Source organism: Neopelma chrysocephalum, unplaced genomic scaffold, assembly GCF_003984885.1.
Source record: "Neopelma chrysocephalum unplaced genomic scaffold, ASM398488v2 Primary Assembly neopelma1_43, whole genome shotgun sequence".
In the NCBI taxonomy this organism is placed as follows: Eukaryota; Metazoa; Chordata; class Aves; order Passeriformes; family Pipridae; genus Neopelma; species Neopelma chrysocephalum.
The window spans coordinates 11,503,476-11,518,676 of record NW_020897702.1 but is presented as its reverse complement, the minus strand read 5'-3'; the positions used below and the strand labels follow the sequence as shown (position 1 = coordinate 11,518,676).

The following is a 15,201-nucleotide window of genomic DNA, read 5'->3' as shown; positions in this document are numbered from 1 at the left end:
TGTTTCTGATGGATGCACTATAGAGTCCTTGGCAAAAGAAAACAAAAAAAACCCCAACCCCAAAAAAACCCAACCAACCAACCAAAAAACCCCATTCAGATGTAAACAAAATGTCCTCAAAGACAAGATTGGGAAAACCAGAACAAGACCATTATAAACAAAGCATTGAAGAAAACAATTTTTGTGATCTGAATTCTAGAGTCACATGATAAAACTGTTCCTTGTGAAGAAACTTTAAGTCTTCACCAAACTTTCTACACAAATAGGTTAGAAAATTTCTACAGCATGGAAAAATCTGATGTGTTTAGAGGACTGAGAAAACCATATCTGAAATGCTTGAACTGAGTGTACCATAGACAAAAAATACACATAACTCAGAGTCTAAGTCTCAAACTGTATTTCAGAAGAGTACAGGATATTGAATATAGGTCAATCACCTTCAGTTCAAAAGCCTGTTTGCACTCAAATAGTAAGGGTGTCTTGTTAGTGGTACTAGAGATTTTTAAAATAAGAATTGTGAAGCAAAAAAAAGATACCAACATCCACTATTAAACCAGCTGAACTATTTAGTAAGACAGACACTATCAGAGTCAGCTAAGCTCTACTTCTGCCACAGATCCAAGACTTCATATTCAATAATTAATATGATCATCTGTGCACACAGAAATAAGGAAGAAAAGACTTCCGACTAATGAGAAATCATCAGAGTAACCCAAGGAAGAACTAGTTGGATAAGTATATGACAGCCACAAAACTACAAAACAATCATGAAAGGTCTAGGACCAGCCAGCTTTTCTCTGAGAACTATAATCTTATCTGAAACAGAATATGTCTAAAAGGAAGTTTAAAAGACCAGAGCTGGAAGACATTATCCCATTTAAAATAATGTGATCTCATGCAGTTATCCACAATGGCAGTGCTTTGGAAGGCACAGATACAGTAGAAGGGGATCAGCAGTAGGAACAAATGAAGAAAACCACTCAAATCCAGGACAGTTAGAAATTTCCTTAACAAACTAAAAAGTATCTATAAAGTGTGAGCCAAACTGTTCATATACCTTTTTGACTTTCACTGTTATAGCTGAGACCATGGACTGATTAACTCCTGTAGTTGTGAGACCACTCAAAAAGCCATACCAGAAATATGAAGGAAATACGGAACTGGAAAACAAGAACAGAACAGTATGAGGAGACTAATAAGGAAGAAATAAACAGCACAGAAACATTTCCTACTAAATTCAATAGAAATATGCAAGTTACAAGACTTGAATCTACTTCCCTGATGTTGGCAATATCATACACTGATCACTCATTTCCTTTTCTGGAGGTGTTGCAACTAAAACTAATAATTTTGACTCTAGTTCTACTTGGCCAGTAAAGCCTTGTTTGCCACCTCTACAGCAGGTGTGGCAGCAGTATTTGTCTGGCAAGGCTGACAATGCCACAATACATTTTTGACCTTGATAGAATTCATATAAAAATTTCTCAGTGACTAGATCCACAATGGAGTGCCCCATTTGAGTAGTCCTGCTACCAGGGTTTTTAAAAATGTGTCAAAAGAAAGGTTCCATAAAGTGTATTGAAATAACACATAGCGTTTATACAGTACAATTGTATGTTTAAATACAACACAATTGCCTTATCCTGACAGGGCCAGAGGCAATGGGCACAAACTGAAACACAGGAGGTTCCTTCTGAACATTAGGAAACACTTTTTTTTACTGTGAGAGTGACAGAACACTGGCACAGGTTGCCTGATGAGGTGTGAAAAAACATTATCTCCAAAAGCCACCTAGAGCCTCAGTAGCCCACCCTAGGTGGCCCTGCTTAAGCAGCGGGGTTGAACCAGATGACCTTCAGAGGCCCAACCAACCTTAGTCAGTTGATGATGCTGTGATTCATGGAGAAGAAGAATCAAATAGAACTGTTTTTTCTCAGTTTTTCCCCTTTTTTTTGGGAAGTTGTCTAATGAGGGGGAAAGATCTTTTTACGTGCATAAAAGAAAGAGTACCTTCTCTAAGACCTTAGATCTTGCTAGCTATCCATCTGAATACTTGTGGGCTCCTGTAGAGCACTACCAAGTGATGTCTGACTTCAGCACCAGAGAGATTATTGTCTGCAGCATTGAACTGGCAGCTGCTTCATATCTGTTTCCCAGGTCAAGAGAGCCATGAGAGACCATCATAGACAAAAAACATGGGGTGTTTGGACAAATATGAAAAGGTGGCCCCATCCTATTCCTCCCCTCCAGCTGATGAGGACTTCTGTCCACTGGTGAAATGTCGACATGAAAATACAAACAGTGTGAAGGCCCTCAGCAGCTGGTCTTAGACACACAGTCCTCACAGTAGAGTAGCTGCCTCCACACCTCCTGTGTCCCAGTAATTTATGTGTCCTTGTAGCTTGCAGCCATGCTCCAACTGCTGATATTCAGATCTCTTAACCTCCTCAGCAGCCAGTCTGGCTTGAAGCTCACCCAAGCACGCACAGAAAGAGCTCATGCACACATAGGATAAGATTTACTAGGAAGACAGGACCATATGTGCAGGGAGGGCCAAAGAAGCACACTGACTGCAGCCTTTTTGCATGCAATCAATTATTTTCATCCACTTATCCCTCTATTTTCCCAAACCTATTCCTCCCCAATCTACCTTGATACTTCCTTTTCCCTGCCTTTGGTCTTTCCCCTAATCAACTCACAATAAATTTTGAACATTTCCACAGTCTCCTTCAAATATGACATGATAAGTTTTATAAAATCCCCAAATGCTCTTACCCTAGATATTGATCCCTATCTCCCTGGCGGTGACCCCTCAACCTGTGAGGTGAGAGGGACCTTCTCCCATTGACACATGATGATGGGTGTCCCCCAGGCAATGGGGGCTCCCCAGGGAAAACTGAAGAGGAGCAGAGACAGGTCAGGGGTGACTGGGTCTTTCCTACGTGCCAGTGTGTTCCTCTGCTCCTGCGTCTGTGGAGATGACCCTTTGATCACAGAATCACAGAATGGGTAAGGGACCACAGTAGGGTCATCTGGACCAACCTTCCTGCTCAAACATGGTTTTCCAACACATTGCACGGCAAATCACATATACCAATAAATACCTTAGAGTAGAATTCATCACACTTAAATTTAGCCTTCTATAATCAGGTGTCCAACCCTGCCTCTCCAGTCAGTAAAAAAAAGGAACACTTCCGCCTCTAAACATGCACCTCAGGCTGGGAGGGATTGCTCTCTGGAGCTCCCGTATGTCTCACTGTAATTATGAGCTGTAAGGGTCTAATAAAGTTACCACAATCCCAGATATAGAGGCAAAAAGCTGGAATGATTGATTGAACATGTAAACGCTATTTAAGGGTCTGGGGGGCTTCCATGCTAATGAGGAGGCAGGGTTATTCCAAACAGGGGATTCCACAATCTATTAACATTTCCAGTAAGAGGGGTGACATAAGTGATTTACAATGGATTTACATTTCTCACATCCAGTATTTACAATTTGGGGGAAAAGGATTTGATATTTCCAGTAAGCAAGATTATACTGGGAATGGTGGTCAGCTTGTCCCGAATTAAGGATTTACACAAGGAGGGAGAAAGCAATGAGATAACTGATAGCATCATGCAAAGTCTTTCTGCATCCTTCTGGGGGAGATCAGGACAATCCACATGAAATGAATGTCAATGGATCTTGTCTGGTCTTTTAGATAGTGGTTTTTTCCCAGCCCCTGTGGCCCTAGGTTTCCTGTTTAATCCTAGCAGTTCCTTTTCTGTTGGTATCCACATTTCGGACTGCAACAATTACCAGTAGCTTTGATTAGTCTGCTTGTTTAACTTTGAAATATCTAAAACTGGTTGAAAGTAATCCTAGCTTTAGGAACAGAAATGCTCTTCCTCATGGACTCCTGGAACCATGGTGGGGCTCTGTGTAGAGTGATGTACAGCATGACAAGTGAAAAGATGATGGTGGATATAATAAGCCAAAATTTTGTATCAAGAGTAAAAACTGCATTGTTGTTTGGTAAGCTAGTCAGTCTGATGTTATCTACATACATGTATACTCATCAGTATGTTAAATACTGTTCTGTTATTTACAGAAACACAGATCATGCAGGATCTGAGGTCTACTGACTAACGCTAAAGTACCTGTGCATTCCACATATTTATCAAAGAAAAAGTGTTTCTGGAGCAATAACACTACATTCTTTCCAACACCATTACAGATTTCATTTCCTTAATATGGAAACCAGAAGTCTGTCTTTAGGAAGCGTGTAACTCTTCTTATCAATGTCGAATTCAAATAGCTTTCTTCCACAGAAGAAATAAAGGAAGTCTATAAAAAAAACAGACAACAATCAAACCAGGTGAATTATGATACTGTAGATGTAAAGATTAGTATGATTTAACAACATCCAGAAAGAGCTCAAGTAACCTTTGCATACAATTATGCTGCCAAGAGCATCTACTCCCAGGTGTAACCTCTGCAAACAATTGTACAGCAGCATGGGAACACCTTCCATGGCAAACCGGCCATGCACACACTGCATAATGTGCTGAATCCCCCAAGATGACAATACAAAAAATGTATCTTGAGTGTTTCTTTAGTTTAAAATATCTGGTGGTACACATCAGCTGTGTTGAAACCACCCAGAAGAGTGCATTTCTAGCCACCTGTGTGCCAGATACTATGCAGGGAAGGAGATATCCAGCCTGGGGCAGTCACATCTACACTGCCCTCTGGGAGTGAGGTCTATAGCTAAGGACCCCCCAGCACCAGATGTGAGATTTGTTTTGGAGGAAATTGCATGATTTGCTATGAAACAATTAGCCTGCATGGGTTTTGATAAGAAATATATAAGGAGCAAGGAGATAACTGGGAAGCTGTGACATTTGGCAGTGTGGGTGTATCCTTGAGTCTAGACCAGCATCTCCCTGTCTAAGCAGTATTCACCTTCATGCAGGAGAAGTTAGTGCCAATTGGGACTCAAAGCAGTCCCATTTTATGGCAGAGGGCCAGGCTGTGATAGCCTTGCTCACAGCAGGTAAACCTTATGTTATTGAGACATCACTGTCTTGGGTAGTGCTCTTCATAATGTGATGTGCACGTCAACATAAATACAGATTTATCTGTCCCTTAGAGACAGCCTTCCCAGATCTGAAGTTGCCATCAAAGGCATACCATCACTATTTTTCAAAGGGGCAAAGCGAAGTATGGGAGCGTTATGTGACTGTTTCAGGGTTTTACTGGTCATCTTGAGGGCTCTGAGCATCATTTAGAAGTGTCTTTCTCTGCCCAGGCTCTCTCAGCGCTATGATTGAGCATTTCATACAGATTTTATTAAGAACAGTTACTCACTTTCATGTTGAAAAACAGCATCAATCTTCCCATTAATTGCTGGAAAGGCATCTCTTATGACTAATGACTTTCTATCCATAGAGTGACTTCTTTTATCATAACTGAGAAAAATGATAAACAACCTGGGGTCAATGAAAACTGCAAACAACTCATGACTAAATAATCTCACCTCATTACCTTCTACCTATTAACAGGTAACTGCGTTCATTAAAGATTTTCAGTATCATTTAGGTAGCATAGAGAGGGACACAATTTGCCATAAATAATTATTACTCTAGTAGCTGCACTGGAAGAATTGCTTCTTTTTACTGCACCTCAAGATACATCTAAGAATACTTGATATTGGAACCATCGTCGTAAATCTGCTTAATACTTAATACTTAATATTTTTTCCTAGGAGACCATGCCTAAAGGAGATAATATATTATAAAAAGATTGCTTTCATGTCATGACTCTGTAAGAAATGTTTATCTGGTTTATATGTTTTTTTTCTGAAGTTATAAGTTATTTTATGTCATTTTACGTAAGTACAGCAAGCTATTACATTTTTAGTAAAGTCCATTTTATCTATAAATGCTGGAATAAGAAGGCTTCTGAAAGCCTTCCTCTTCTGATAACTTTGCTCAGCAAGAGATTTAATGATCAAACGTCTCATCTGAAATCATTCAAGCTACCAGAATTTTACTTAAAATGTAGAAGTCTGATTTTCTTCTTAAACTGCAAATATGTGTCTGAATAGTTACTTCAGGGTGATCTCTGTGTGCACAATGACTTGGGCATTGTGATAACAGGCAGAAGAGAAGTTTTGTTGTTCATCTACAAAAGTTAAGGTTAATTACTGCTTTCATTACAGGAGCACCTCCTTTGGCTGTTAGAAATCTATGTCCTGTAAGAAAAACCTGAGCAGTAGGGACTGAATTGGAAAGAGAAAACAATAACCATGCACAGCAGATAATTCTTTGCAGTACATAGCATTTATCAGCAACTTTATGAAACTATCTGTTAGTAACTGGAAAAGGGTGGGATTCTCCTTCTTACTCCATAGAAACATTTTTATATAAATGATGAGGTTCTGACTGATTTCCTGAGATGACTTATGGAGCTGTAGAATGGCTTTTTTTCCCAAGGCAGATAAATGAAAATAAATAAATAAATAAAATATTTAATAGTTATATCAGTTAACAGGAAAGCTAAAAGCACAGTTTCACCTCTGTTTCAAATATTTTTTCATAGCCAGTTGTGACACTGAAAGAGATCACCAAAAGTGTGTGACTAATGCATCCTAAATCATGGCAGGATATTGATCATGTGATTATGTTTGCTTCTGTTTAGGAAAGTAGCACAGGAAATATTACCTCCAAAATTTGTCCACCATGAAGTAATATGTTTTCCCCTCATTTTCATTATAAAAAGCAACATCAATTTTGGTAAGATCCTTTGAAAAGCCCAGGGTGTAGAGTTTTTTGGGGCATCCAGGAAGTATGGTATCTCCTTTCACAACCCAGAATTCATTCCCTATGAAGAAAAGTTGATGACAACATATTATCAGAATCTTCTTCTGGGAATGACATAATCCCTTCCATGAAAGCTAATCTTCTAATGGAAAAATGCAGAGATAAAATAATGGTTACTTGAAAACGTTCTACATATTAGTTCCAGAGTCCAAAAAAAAAGCAATAGGTCTCCTCATCACTTTTTGTGAAAACTGAAATTTCAGTCTTCCTTCATATTTATATGGGTTTCCCACAAGTCTGGAAGAACCATGTGGCATCATTTTTAAATTCAATAGATAATTTCCTCCCCCCAAAAAAGTCATTACATTTATTTTGTCAGGGAAACTTTTCTGTATGGATATTAAAAAATAAGATACATGTTCTTTATCTTAGATAATATTTTGGTTATCTCTGTGATTGAAACACACCGATTTTTAGACTAAATTCAAGCTTGTTGGATCCTACAGAAAGAGCTTAAGTAGTTTTTAAGCCAGACAAACTCTCAAGGCTAATTGGAAGACAACATGGGAAAATAAAAAGACAACATTTTGCCTTTAAAAATGATGGTTTCATCTTCTTCAGAAATTTCATATGCATCATCAACACCAGGTGGCAGCCATGGCCAGAACGAAGATATTAAATTAAAATCAGCTGTTCTGACTGCAGGATGTTTGCACCAAATATGTCTTACATAAATATAGAACAGGTTTTAAATAAAATTAGGTGTTCACACACACTAATGCATGAAACCACATCATGGCAATCAGGGCAGGATTTATCTAACTAAACCCAATCACGTACCCTGAGTAGTCACATTAAGCTCCCCTAATCTTAATGTAAAGAAAGTTAATTCCATGTTGGGATTGCTCTCATCTTGATCCAGACATCTAAAATAGGAGGAAACAAACAGAGGAACTGTTTGGTCAAAACATTTGTTTTCCCTCAAATGGAGCTTAGAGAGACCTGGAATCACATGGCTGGTATGGGGTAAGACTTTGGGAATGAAGCCCACTCTGGGATTATCAGCACCAGCTTAGAGAAACAGTCAGTGTGTGTGAGGCTCTTCTGCAAAATAACACTTTACTGGCCTTGTGTACTCCAAACTCTGAGGTCAGAACTTGCTTCAACGTTAATTTTTAGGGAGGGTCTGAAGCAGGGAAAGCACAGCCATATCTCATGAAAAGAAGGGGAATCATCTCCTTTACCCTTCTCCTTCAGACCCTGGGATGTCATGCCCTGGAAAGGGACACTTTGTCTAAGTTTAGCACTGAATCTATTATCCTTTCCTTTTATTATTATACAAAATCACCACTACAGAAGTTCTTCAAGCAGGTATTGTGTCAAGACTGGTAAACCCTCAGCTCTCTCAAAGCAAGGACAGCAATGAAGGTGTCAAGTGTACCAGAGCTGGAATTGTGTTTTGCCAAAGCTGAACTCTCCCAGATGCCAAACACTTGGGACCTGCTTACAACCTAAAGTGAAAACAGTCTGTTTGCAGAGGAGCCATCTTTCTCCACTCTTTTCACAACATGTCCTGTTCCACAGGTCATCTTCCTCCTTATCCTTTTCTCTTTTCATTTTTCCATCAGCCTCTTTGTTTTCCATCTCTTCTCCTGATTCCCTGTCTTACCTTCCTGTCTAGAATGGCTGAAGTTATTATCCCATGCTGTGGGGCATAATTTAAAAAATGATACCCAGCTATTTTACTACTAGAAGCTGACTTACTTGTCTTTAAAAAACATTATTTCTCCACGGAAAGTGGAGACAGCATCAAAAGTTAAATTGAGGCCACAGGTGTTTGGCAGTGCAGGATCTTTTGGCTCAATTGTGTCTTTTATCTCAGTAGATTCCCTTTGATCATTGTATGTGTTAGAAGATGGTCCTAAAAGAAGCAGTTTATGGAAGAAATTATAGAGAGAACTCATTGAGGTATACCCAGTACACAAAAATGTCACTGTAAGGTATTCCAAAGTTTTTGAAATTATAATTGCTAGTTAGTCAATAACTGTGAGTTACCATAGAGGTACTGAATGCCAGTAATATCATCCTGATGAAGAGGGAGTACTGAAGGGTCAAATTTCCTGTAAACTGGATACATCAAAGCATTGGGGTCTTTGGAATGGAAGAATCCCAGTGAATGGCCAAACTCATGGGCAGCAACATAAAACAGGTTCGTACCTGAAAAAAACAAACAAAACATATGAGAGCTGTGTGTTTTCATTTCTTCTGAATAACATTGAAGGCCATAAGGCAGTTCAGAAGCTTTCAGAACTGCTTGCCTAAGCAAGTGAAGCTCTCGTGGGAAATTCAGTTAGAGATGAAATTCTAGTTAGAAAGAAAAATAATGAAATCATTATAGCAGAGTACAAAGAAATAGCCTGTAGATCCTGTAGAAGTCAGTGTGGGAGAAGGACCCTGGGCCAGTGCAAGTGATATAACTGTTGGCAAGAAGCAAGCAGGTTGCAGGAATGGAGAGAAGGGGGCCCCCTCCCAAATAATTCTCCATCCAATGCAGCCCTTAACCAGAGGGTTCAGTGGCTTTTTATAGCTATGGAAATCACAGAACAGTGCTCCCCCAAATCAGTAGCAATTTAAGCACTTCGTAAGGAAGAGAAGAGACAGACACTGCATCCTTGATTTCATATGGAACTTGCTTCAAGAAGGGCTTACCCTGTATGCGTTTGGTCCAGGTTTCATCCTCATCGAAGTGAGCATCTCCACCAATGTCCTTGCTGGGTGCATAGGCATGAGCAAGGGACCATCCTGGGCCATCAAAGGGGATGAAGTTATTGTGATCTGAGGAGCAAATTCCATACAGAGCTGATGGGGTGTTCAGAGTACGGTAGGTATAGATCCAGTGAACTACAAGCAGCTCCTTACATTTTTCCCTCTCCTTCTCCTCATCTGCCTCTATACCCTCTCCCAGAGACTGTCAAGAATTATAGCCATAGCACCTTGAGCAAGAACTGTGTTTTTTGTCTGCTTGTTCAACCTGACTCTGAACTTCACATATGCTATTCATGGGAAGAAATCATTAGCATTCCAAGTCAACTGCTCCAGACAGGCAGTAAACTGACAGTAACTCATAATGGTTGCTTGGAGTTTTATCTCTGGCTGCAAAGGAGATCATTATGTCTGCATCACCTCTATCCTTCTTGATGAATTTCAGTGGAGTCACACAGCTCCAGACACTTAATGCTTTCTTGATTGCTGCATTGACATCTGCTGGACGCAGGTCTGGTGTGTAGTTTAATATCCTTCAAAATATAAGATAGAAAACCAACTGTGTTTTTGCCACTTGCGCTGTGGAGTATGCCATCTTGACATGAAGAATTCCACTGTAATTACCTGTATGTCAGAACTTGCTTCGTCCATTTTGGCTCTCCTGCAAAGGTGGAGAACCCAGCTATGTCAGGGAATCCACAGCGACGTTTCTGTACCAAGCCCAAAGTGCCAGAATCTGGTATTCCAGTCACCTCCAGCCCAAAGAATTCCTTCATTTCTTTCAGATTTGGGTCACTGGGCTGTTATTTTTCCAAACAAAAGATTCCCCATCTTTCTTAAAGCCATAGTAATTTTCCAGATACTTCTAATGAAAAAAATAGATAATTTAAGACAGTCAATGGTGTTTGCTTTTGAAGCTCACAAGGTATTATGCTAACATCATTTAGTCATGTGTCTCTACCACTTTTCTTTCTGTTCTATGGCTTTAACAATTGAGTTTGTTAAAGCCTGTATGAATATTTTTTTCTCTTAATGATAGTTTTTTACATTATATTATCACTTTTGCAGTTAACTTAAAATACATTTAAAATTAGTATTTGTCTAGCATTTTCTGATAAGATGCCCTCCACTTACCCTGTGCCCTGGGGTTACCCAGAGTCCTTTATAAGAGGCAGTTTGGAATATATGACTGAATATAAAATTTCATCAGTATTATCCCATTTCCCCACATTTTTGACAGCAATAATTCATTAAAAACCCCAACTTATTTTATGAAGACCTATGTTTCATAGTACCACAAGTCACATAAATAACCGTGTTTCCACCGGAACTGCAAAACAAACCTAGACTGACTGAGGAATTTAATTGTTTGTAGAATCAACAAGCAAGTGAATACATCACTGGGTTTAATTGTTCTCTAAAAAGGATAAAGCAAGATGAGTTGGGACTAAAGAAGCCTTTGTCATCATGATTACACCACCCTTCATTTTCCCCACCACCCACCATTTTGAGAACTATTCCATTATGTCATTTATTCTGCAAGCTCCTCAGCCAGTGTTTACTAGTTACAGAGACTGCAAGGGATGCTCAACAGTTGCTAAAGATCTTCCCAAAGGTCTGCCTTCCTCACCTCAATAACTTGCATGTCTTCTTCCTTCTTCTGTCTTGTATCTGCAGGAAAAGCACAAGAAAGTGCCACACATAATAACAAGAAAAATGGGAGGTTCTCCTTTCTCAGTTCCCCTAACCTTTAGAGAAGTCTTTTTTGTTGTCTGCCACACACCAGCTTCACCTTTATGTAGTACTTTTTTGCTGTATAAAGCTTTCCCTGACTCATTGATGCTCACAATTTCTAGTTAGCAACAGAACACGCAAAACAAGGGTTTTATCATAAAACAGACTGGTACTGTCTTTCATCCAGTTCCACCCTTGTGCAGCTTTTGTAACATGGAAATATGATTAATGAGAAGATAATAGACCTGTAGTTCATTTTAATAAACTTATTAATATTTTAGTTTTTACAATCTAGTCTTACTCACCAAAACCTAAAGCATATCTCTTTAATGTTTCCCATTCAAAGTTAGTATTGATTTCAAAAGGGTTGTTGAAGTACCTAAAGGGAAAAACATTCACAGAAGGTTATAGAACAGGCAGAAAATTTGTCTTCTAGGTGTTTGGTGGTGGTGGTGATTGGCTGGTTTTTTGATTATTTGGGGGTGGGGCTGTGGTTTTTGTTTGGGTTTTTTGTTTGTTTTTGTTTGTTTGGTTGGTTGTTTGTTTGTTTTTGTTTTGTTTTGTTTTGTTTTGTCTGCAGTTGTTTGTACAGGAGTATGTACTTTTGGAGGCTATTATACTGCCACCATCTTTCCCTTTGATATAGTTCTGGCAGTGCTATAACTCCCTGCTTGATGAAGCAGTGTTTTGTTTATGCAGTTTTTCTTTAATACAGTTCTCACATGGATGAAACTTCCTTTTGTCTGGAGGAAAATGTGGAATTTACAGAAAGAAATGAAAAAAAATTCTCCCGGCATATGTAAAAAGTATAAAAATTGAACCAAGATGTTTTTGTGCTACTTTTATTCAGCAGTTTTTCCACTGTTCTCTGAGAATTGCACAATTACTTTTTATTTCACAGTCTCCTTTTATACTTACTATAAGGTTTTATAAAGTGTGGGAACAAGCTGAGCACCTGCATTCAGTTAACTAGAACCAAAAAAGAGGGTCGACCTTGACTGAGCACTGTGGTCTCAAAGTGGAAAATTGCTTAATGCACGCATGGTTTATACTGTGATTGAAAACAATCACAGAATGGTAATGTGTGAATGTGTGAAATTAAAACATCAGGTCAGCAAAATCCTGGGAATTCTAGTTAACTGAATGTCAGCACCAGGTGCTGCTTACCCGAGGAGGTTAATAAAAGGGGAGCACAGAGAGAGATCTGTGGAGAATCCCAAAATGGAATCATGTGTGTTTGCAGTCCCATTCTTTCATCATCGATAATAAAGCACTGAAGTTTTCTGAATCAAACTGTCTGATGTCCTAGTCAGAGGAGAAGTTCCTCTGTTCTCCATGTCTGTCATTGGTGGTGAGAACTGCTGATTCTCAACAACAGGTCCACTCTAGCATTGGGTCCACTTTTCCACATCCAGTCAAGTCACACCCTCCATGAACTGCCGCAAATGAGGACAAAGCAGTGGTGATGGTGAAGTCCCTGGGAATCCTGAAAAGAGATGCTTACTGCCATTGAAGACAGTCCTATGTATCTGATACTTCTTTGTAGGGCTGACACAGGATTTAGGGTACCCCCACAGCACTGCAGGGAAGGTGGGACGTTGCATGTGCAGAAAGATAAACCCCCTTTCACAGAGCTGTGAAAGGAGAGGTTATTTGAGGTATTTGCTAAAATTATTTCCTACTGAAGAGTACTGTGTTGGTACCAGAAGGATCCCCAGAGTACAGGGTGCCTGTGGCTGTCCACAGGTGGGACATCAGGGACTGTAGGTCTGGGCAGCTGAAACAAGAGCAGTCCCTGGCAAGGCCGGTGGGATTCTGCAGGGGTTATCTGGTCACTGGGGACTGAACTCGTACCCTAAGAGCAGATACCTAACTGAAGTATTCCCCTTAGGGCAGAGACCCTCTCCCTAGCCCTGGAAGGAGGTGGACAGGCTCAGGAAAGGACCCAAAAATGGGGCAGCTGAGCCGAGGGGAAGCGATCCCCTGAGGGAGGTTTGATGACTCCCCTCACATAGTTATGTGAAGTGTCTCTGAGTGGGTGAGAGGAATCTAAATATTGGATGTAAAGTTCTCCTGTGCAGCTTACACACCCACAATGCCTCTTTGCAGAAATAGCTTCTGGGATTTACAGCCCCGCTATAGACTTCCAACATTTTTTCTCTTCCCATATTATCTCCATGTATACTAGAAGAAAGAAGAAGCTTTTCAGCTGGCAGTACTTGATAAATTTTCCTCACTTATCTTTTTCACTAATGAGAGGGCCTTTAGAAGCCATCAAAATCATATGGGAAGCTGTTGATGAAATGTATATGGTTTTCTGATTATCAGCCTTCTCAAACACGTGCTTTTGCTACTCTGTCAACCTCTTTCTCATTTTGCTTGATACTATTCACCATTGCCCTCAAGAGACCAATAACCTAGAATATGCTTTATGAAGAAAACTATATAACCACAGAGATCTTTGATGTTGTCCTTTGAGGTGGCTTTATTAATAACTAGTACAATATATAATGCCAATCTATTGGCTCGGGTTAAAGAAGTCATTGTTATGTTCTCCTCTTTTCAACCTGTAAAAGTGCCTGGGTGAGCTTCTAAGATTGCCCTTTTCTCCCCCTCTCCTGGAGTCAATCTTTTGCCTTGGATGTATTCCCATAGCCGCAGCCTCTCTTAGCTGTACCCAAGAAAGACATGTAACACTGGCAAGAAGTGTTAGAAGTTGCTCATTTTTTGGCAAGGTTATTTCTAGTGCACAGTTTATATATTTTAGAACTAATGCATACTGTATTATAGAGAAAAGCAAAAGAACAACTCATAGAGCCTCAATAGGACATAATTAAGTTGAATTGTTCTGCAAAGTCAAAAGCTTAACTGTGTAGAGCTTGAAACTGCCCCACTCTGCTGCCTTATGTACCCTCAGTGTCTTGGCCAGGCTAGACTCTGGTAATCCCCAGTTTAAAACTGGGAGAGCAGTTCTGTGCACAGGAAGCTTCTGAACTGCAAATCTGTGCTGCCATGAGCATTACTTAACTCAGTGCCTTTGGCACCTCATTCCTGGCGATGCTGCAAACTCTCAGGCCTGGCAGCACAAACCTAGCCTCAGGAATATGAGTGTGTGAGCTACTTCTGGCTTTTATATAACTATCTTCAGCATGGTAACGCTGATTCACTGAAGGGGCCCCCTAGTTCCAGTCAGCTTGTACACAGGTCACCATTGCTCTTTGTTGGTGAAGTCATTCAGGCATTTTTGCCTGAGATTTCATGTGCAAGAGATTGGGTCTGGGACAACAGTTGTGCTGTCAATAATTTCAGACGTAACATGTTATTTGGTGTGCCTCTTTTTTTTTTGGTGTGCCTGGCCTCAGACTTCAGGGAAAGTTCATATTCACATAGGATAAGTACTTGAAATTACATTTATGGACAAATTTCCCCTTCTGGTACCCAAGAGGCCTTTAATTCCAGCAATCATTTATGAGTTATAAGAAAATCATGGTTACAAGAAATCTCTTGCCCACTAAATGTAGCCAGGCAGCATTCCTGTTTCCAATCTCATTTGAATTATGTTTTTCATTTGCCAGGAATTTCATTGCTTTTCCCAAACAAAAAGTAACGTTCTTTCATTTCAAAGTTTAAGACATTAAGAAAACAGAAATACAGATGGAAATTCCATGGTTAACATTTGTCACCAGTCCCCTTGTCCTGGTGAAATCCATGCCATATTGTCTTCCATTTATCCTCCAGGCTACACTTTCTACATTTTCCTTCACATCCAAGTAAATATCACTCATTTTTCAGGTACTGGGAGTTTAAGCTAATTAATACCCAGAGGTCGAGAGAGTATTTTAATTTTGCTGTTTACTTGGGGTCATAACTAAAAAAACTGTACCAACCATATATAACAAA

General features: G+C 39.7%; 1 protein-coding gene across 1 annotated transcript; it reads right to left on the bottom strand.

Moving 5' to 3' along the window:
* Nucleotides 1–4,228: 4,228 nt before the first annotated feature.
* On the bottom strand, nt 4,229–13,954 carry LOC113964919 (stromelysin-1-like). The gene is given in 13 exon segments (XM_027677702.1): nt 4,229–4,274; nt 4,276–4,327; nt 5,351–5,451; nt 6,706–6,865; nt 7,396–7,529; nt 8,569–8,725; nt 8,860–9,021; nt 9,514–9,639; nt 9,940–10,100; nt 10,192–10,354; nt 10,357–10,432; nt 11,198–11,315; nt 13,938–13,954. Coding segments are annotated over 13 exon segments (1,473 nt in total).
* Between the last annotated feature and the right edge of the window lie 1,247 nt (nt 13,955–15,201).